The following is a 7,211-nucleotide window of genomic DNA, read 5'->3' on the forward strand; positions in this document are numbered from 1 at the left end:
GTCAGTGACGTGCAGGAGGTGAGCTGAGTTCATTGGACATGAGCTCACCTCATGCACATCACTGACAGCGTGGGAGTATTCTCCTGCACTCAGCACTTCAGCGTGAGAATTTTCCCACGCTGTCAGTGACGTGCATGAGGTGAGCCGAGTTCATTGGACATGACCTCGGCTCATCTGGATGCCGTCACAGCGAGACAGTGAGGAGCGCAAGCATGCCTGCGCTTCTCAGTGTCTGCGGGATGACAGACTGGATGGCAGCGTTCTGCTGCGGTCCAGCCAGTCATCTCGATGTAGCAGAGCTGAAGCTGTCGTGGGAACCATGGAAAGGTAAGGATGAGGTTGGTTTATTATTTTTCTTTTATTGCAGGAGATCGTTGGCTTCAGCTGGAATGGGTGTGATGGTAAGTATGGTTTAATTTAGAACAATAAAGAATTGTGTCTTTATTTCAATTAAAGGACTTTATTCTGGGTGTTGTGTTTTTTTTAAATACTTTACTAGAAATTCATGGCGGTCATGTCTAATACTGGCGTGACCCCATGAATTTTGGGCTTGGGGCCAGCTGATAATACCAAGCTGGCCCTAACCCCTTTATTACCCAGTGAGCCACCGCACCAGGGCCCTGGATGAGTTGGGTACAGCGCCAGAAGATGGCGCTTCTATGAACGCGCCATTTTCCGGGGTGGCTGCGGACTGCAATTTGTAGCGGGGGGGGGGCCAGAAAGCTTGGGCCTCCCTGCGCTGCAGATTCCAGCCCCCAGCTGCCTAGTTGTACCTGGCTGGACACAAAAATAGGGCGAAGCCCCACGTACTTTTTTTTTAATTATTTCATGAAATTCATGAAATAATTAAGAAAAAAAGGGCTTCCCTATATTGTTGTGTCCGGCCAGGTGCAAATAGGCAGCTGGTGGATGGGGGCAGCCCGTTCCTGCCTGCTGTACCTGGCTGGACACAAATATAGTGCGAAGCCCCACGTCAATTTTTTTTAATTATTTCATGAAATTCATGAAATAATTAAGAAAAAAAGGGCTTCCCTATATTGTTGTGTCCGGCCAGGTACAAATAGGCAGCTGGTGGATGGGGGCAGCCCGTTCCTGCCTGCTGTACCTGGCTGGACACAAATATAGTGCGAAGCCCCACTTCAATTTTTTTAAATTATTTCAGGAAATTCATGAAATAATTTAAAAAAAATTGACGTGGGGCTTCGCACTATATTTGTGTCCAGCCAGGTACAGCAGGCAGGAACGGGCTGCCCCCATCCACCAGCTGCCTATTTGTACCTGGCCGGACACAACAATATAGGGAAGCCCTTTTTTCTTAATTATTTCATGAAATAATTTAAAAAAAATTGACGTGGGGCTTCGCACTATATTTGTGTCCAGTCAGGTACAGCAGGCAGGAACGGGCTGCCCCCAACCACCAGCTGCCTATTTGTACCTGGCCGGACACAACAATGTAGGGAAGCCCTTTTTTTCTTAATTATTTCATGAAATAATTTAAAGAAAATTGACGTGGGGCTTCGCCCTGTTTTTGTGTCCAGCCAGGTACAACTAGGCAGCTGGGGGCTGGAATCCGCAGCGCAGGGAGGCCCAAGCTTTCTGGGCCACCCCCGCTGCAAATTGCAGTCCGCAGCCACCCCGGAAAATGGCGCGTTCATAGAAGCGCCATCTTCTGGCGCTGTACCCAACTCATCCAGGGCCCTGATGCGGTGGCTCACTGGGTAATAAAGGGGTTAGGGCCAGCTTGGCATTATCAGCTGGCCCTAAGCCCGAAATTCATGGGGTCACGCCAATATTAGACATGACCACCATGAATTTCTAGTAAAGTATTTAAAAAAAACACAACACCCAGAAAAAAGTCCTTTAATTGAAATAAACACACAATTCTTTATTGTTCTAAATTAAACCATACTTATCATCACGCCCATTCCAGCTGAAGCCAACGATCTCCTGAAATAAAAGAAAAATAATAAAGCAACATCATCCTTACCTTTCCATGGTTCCCATGACAGCTTCAGCTCTGCTACATCGAGATGACAGGCTGGACCGTAGCAGAACGCTGCCATCCTGCCTGTCATCCCGCAGACACTGAGAAGCGCAGGCTTGCTTGCGCTCCACAGTGTCTCTCTGTGAGGGCATCCAGATGAGCCGAGTTAATGTCCAATGAACTCGGCTCACCTCATGCACGTCACTGACAGCGTGGGAAAATTCTCCTGCACTCACCGCTTCAGCGTGGGAGAATTCTCACACTGAAGCGCTGAGTGCAGGAGAATTCTCCCACGCTGTCAGTGACGTGCAGGAGGTGAGCTGAGTTCATTGGACATGAGCTCACCTTATGCACGTCACTGACAGCGTGGGAAAATTCTCCTGCACTCAGCGCTTCAGCGGGAGAATTCTCACGCTGAAGCACTGAGTGCAGGAGAATTCTCCCACGCTGTCAGTGACGTGCATGAGGTGAGCTGAGTTCATTGGACATGAACTCGGCTCATCTGGATGTCGTCACAGAGAGACGCTGAGCAGCGCAAGTAAGCCTGCGCTTCTCAGTGTCTGCGGGATGAGAGGCTGGATGGCAGCGTTCTGCTGCGGTCCAGCCTGTCATCTCGATGTAGCAGAGCTGAAGCTGTCGTGGGAACCATGGAAAGGTAAGGATGAGGTTGCTTTATTATTTTTCTTTTATTGCAGGAGATCGTTGGCTTCAGCTGGAATGGGCGTGACGGTAAGTATGGTTTAATTTAGAACAATAAAGGATTGTGTCTTTATTTCAATTAAAGGACTTTATTCTGGGTGTTTGTGTTTTTTTTAACTTTGACTATGGGGTTAGTAATGGGGGTGTCTTATAGACGCCTCTCCATTACTAACCTGGGCTTGATGTCAGCTGGCATTATAAGCTGACATCAACCCCAACCCTATTACCCCCTGCCACCGCACCAGGGCAGCGTGGAAGAGCGAGGCTAAGTGCCAGAATTGGCGCATCCTATGAATGCGCCATTTCTGGGGCGGCTGACGGCTGGTGTTTCTAGCCTGGGAGGGGGCCAATATTCATGGCTCCCTTCCTGGGCTATTAATATCAGCCCCCAGCTGTCTGCCTAGCCTTTGCTAGCTATTAAATTAGGGGGGACCCCACGTCATTTTTTTGGGGGGGTCCCCCATTTTAATAGCTAGTAAAGGCTATGTATTCAGCTGGGGGGTGATATTAGTAGCCTGGGAAGCTCCGTGGGTATTACCCCCTTCCCAGGCTTCAAACATCTGCCCCAGCCATCTGCTTAACCTCCGCTAGAGCCTAAAATTAAGGGGAACCCCACGCCATTTTTTTTAATAATAAATCCTTTATTTTAATACTAAATGACAAGTACAGTAACCAACACTATCACTGTACTTCATATATATGTGACTGACATGTTTCTATCTATCTAATCTATGTGTGAAGCTCTATTCTGTCTGTTATAAATTGTCGGGTACCGCTGCTGAATTGCCGGCCGGCTTTTTTAAAGAGACGGTGCATGAAAACACTATTATTTTTTTTGATAAATCCTTTACGCTAAATGACAAGTACAGTAAGCAGCACTTTCACTGTACTTCGTATATATGTGGCTGACATGTTTATATCTATCTAATCTATGTGTGAAGCTCTATTCTTTCGGTTCTAAATTGTCGGGTACCGGTGTATGCCGCTGCTGAATTGCCGGCTTTTCATGTTTCACTGTTGACACTGTTCCCATCGATTTGGGCAATCACTGTAATGCCACAACCACCATGGCTGTGGCATTACAGTGAGTGACAGACAATCCCTGCATGATTGGTGCTCTAAATAGCGCCAGACATGCAGGACAAGCTTTTGGTGCACGAACAGTTATCGAACATAACCTCGAACAGCCGAATTTTTTGCAAATCGTTCGGGTTCGTCGAACAACTCGAACACCGCCCAAAACAGCTCGAATTTGAGATTGGCGAACAGTTCTAGTCGAACACCGCTCATCTCTAGATCTAACATCATGTTCTGTCACGAGGACAACGAGGCCTTGGCTTATGCCACCTCGTTATATGACTGATCCTTGGTGTCATCTGGAATAAGTCACTGGGGAGACAGCAGCGCATGGCGTGAAATCAGGTCCCAGACAGGGACACGGCCCTCCGCTGCGTGCATGCATATAGTACAGAAAGCAGGATGGATAATTACGAGCTGGATACACAGCCTGCCCCTCGTCACAGTATCGCGTTCTGGATTTCTGCAATGTCCTCAGTCATATTTTTTATCAAGTATTGATTTTTTAAATACCATCCATACAATGGGGCCAAAAGTAGCAAACTTCATAGGATTGTTCCCTTTCTCCAGTCATTGGCTAAGATGGGAATAACAGCAGCCGAGCGGCGGCCACAGGAGGTCGGGGGGCTTCGCAAACAGCTGAGAGCGTCTGCACTTTGCTTTTTCCATGATTCACAAATACAGAAGTGAATGGGAGTTGCTGTTATTCTTGATAAACAGCGCAAATGAGAAAAAAACTGTTATTTCCTCTGGATCCATCCTACTAATTATTAGGGTCCCGGCGCTGATATAGTTCTGCATCCCCATCTACGTGACCTGCACAGACGCGCTGCTGGCCACCTGGAACTGCGGAGATCTGCAGCCGACCCCTTTATCCGATTAGATTTAGGGCACGTTCCCCTGCAGACCTCCCTCAGCAGAAACTCATCTACATAATCCATGGCGGTGAATATTAAGGCGACTTTGATATGAAAATGGTGCAGTTGGGCGGCACATTTCACCTTTCATTGCGCTGACATCCGCTGCATAAATCCGAGTCTACAATGTAGATATTTTTTCCTAAGATTTTCTAAAGCCTCGTGCACATTGCAGGATCTGTAACGCGCAAAGAATTTTCCATCCAGAAATTCCAAGTAGAAAATTGACTACATGTCACCAAACCAGTTGTCATCAGGACGTGTCCCTGGGCTGTCTGACATTGTAGGGACACCTCCCGCTGACAAGTCCTTACTGCTGACATTCAGGTTTGGTGCCGGAGCAAACACTGACAACCACTCTTCAATTTGGGGTACATTGGGTCCAGTTCTTTCCCTCCTCCCACACAGAAGTGAACCCCCCCCCCATGTGAGACAACCCACGCGTGTGATATAAAGAAACATTACAGAAATTTGGAAATAATTAACCCTCGGCTCACGGTGCGAGGTGCAGCGCACAATACACAGGTGCTGCCGAGTTTCTGAATGCTCACTCTGTGTTTCAGGACACCAGTGTTCAGCCAACTGGTGGAGGCCATACTGGAAAACACATTACAGAACATCATGACGGAAGCCAACCGTGGAGAAGTCGTCCTCACCACACGGCCTCGCGTCATCGCTCTGCCACCTGTGACCCCCAGGTACGGTAATGGGATGTGAAGAACTGTGGAGGCCGATCAGTGAACCTACGGGAGCCCAGGGTGCTTGGTCTCTGCGTCTGGTGGAGGCATTACCTTTATGATCTTTATTTGTTAAAGAGGTTTTCCTTGTTAAAATTAAATATCTCTAATGCTTCTATCGTGCCGCAATATGTCCACTGTCAGGATTGTGCACAGTTGCCATCACAAATACGGGATTTGGATACTTGCCGTCATGTGGCTTTTCATCCGCTTCTCTCAAAACAACATTGATAGTTGCAGGAAAAATTGCACATTACTGAACGTTTGCAAATCATGCACTTGCCATCACGTGATGACCGCTCCAGCTGAATCCTGACTGTGTGCATATCACACACTGCAATGGATCATTATTTACCACGACATCATCTGTCGGAGGAGAGTCAGGAGACCCTCATACACATTATAGGTTCGGCCGATGTTAGTCTAATATGTATGGGGGCCCTTATACATTAAAGCAGAGCCAGCTGCACCCCTTGAATCCGGCAGGACCAGCCAACTATCTTACATGTATGGGGGGTGTACCGAAGAAATCATCAACGCCTGTTCTCTGGTAAGTGTTTGGCCGCTGCTCACCTCCCTTTCCCCAATAGAAACACATAAATGCTCTGCTGAATCGGGGGGGTGGGGAACAATTACTGTCAGCGGGGTGGTGACAGCTGCTGCAGGTGTATGGCATCTTTAGGGGTGTCACGCTGAACATGGGTACACAGCAGACGCTCCACCTGTCCAGGTGACAGAAGCGCCACATAATTTACAGCTGTGTCAACACCACAGGTCTGTGTGTAGTGTACAAATATCACATCCCGGCTCTCTGCTTCACAGGGTAATGACACCGGCCTCCTCAGCCCGTACCGTGTCACACAGTGTACCGCCAAGTCCAAGCACCCCCGAAGCCCCAGGACATGTTCTACCTGCAAACCTCCAGTCGTGAGCACACAGAATAAAGGATCAAGGCGTCTCCTCTCCAGGCACGAGATGACTTATCAGAGGACATTTTAAAGGGGCTCTCCTCCCGGGGGGTGCGTCCTGTGCAGGCAAGAAATAAAGAAGCCCCTGCATCAGATGAGCCCTTTGGAGCGAAGACCCCCTTTAAATATGTACTGAATATACGATTAGTAACACGGGTACAGAGCGGCTACATAAAGCCATGGATTTCACATCCAGCCATAGATTAGACGACCCGTGCTGCGCCGCCCGAGTGATTTTATGTCACACCGACACTGTGCTCAATTTGTGTAACGCGAAATAAATGATTCTGTGACCCAGCGGCGCACTCCGACCTTCCAAAATCAGTGCTGATCTCCAAGGGGGGCGTTCAGGCTTCAGCGTATAAGGAAACATTTTGTAACTTTTTAGAAACTTTTGTGCCTGAATTCCTTTCTATTTTTAAGATCTCTGCTTGCTCCCAGTGAATGCAGACACTTTTGTTTCTATCCACAATCTGCCCAGACCTCATATTTCTCAAAGCTGAGGGTTTGTTACAGTCGTATCCACTCTGGACATCCTCCATGAGCCAAACAGCCCGGCCCCCTGGAATAAGCGAGGGATCCCTGCATCTGATGTATTGAGCTCGCAGAGGATTGTCTGGATGGGATTCAATTGTAACAAATCATCAGCTGTGAGAAGTTTTAAGTCTGAGTTTATTATCATCGAAATGTAAAGAAGAACGTTGTCATTTGCCGACAGAAAGCAGAGATACTGAAAATGGCGAGGAACCTTCTAGTATATGATGATTGCGTTTGCGTCATCACCTGTGTAGGTATATAGCGCCATTCTGCACTGCTGGTATATAGCAGC

General features: G+C 47.9%; 1 protein-coding gene across 2 annotated transcripts in view; it reads left to right on the plus strand.

The window, feature by feature from the left end:
- CFAP65 (cilia and flagella associated protein 65) overlaps positions 1–6,870 on the plus strand; it is an 87,341-nt gene extending 80,471 nt beyond the window's left edge. The window contains exons 31-32 of one of the 2 annotated variants that reach the window (XM_073647378.1): positions 5,241–5,375; positions 6,237–6,870. In XM_073647378.1, the coding sequence (XP_073503479.1) occupies positions 5,241–5,375; positions 6,237–6,345 (244 nt within the window). In that variant the 3' untranslated portion in view covers positions 6,346–6,870. The remainder of the gene's footprint in view (positions 1–5,240; positions 5,376–6,236) is intronic. The other variant, XM_073647377.1, reaches the window with a different exon arrangement.
- The last annotated feature ends 341 nt before the right edge of the window (positions 6,871–7,211 follow it).

Source organism: Phyllobates terribilis, unplaced genomic scaffold (genome assembly GCF_046119375.1).
Source record: "Phyllobates terribilis strain yellow unplaced genomic scaffold, ASM4611937v1 Scaffold_9__5_contigs__length_417890890, whole genome shotgun sequence".
NCBI classification, from domain to species: Eukaryota; Metazoa; Chordata; class Amphibia; order Anura; family Dendrobatidae; genus Phyllobates; species Phyllobates terribilis.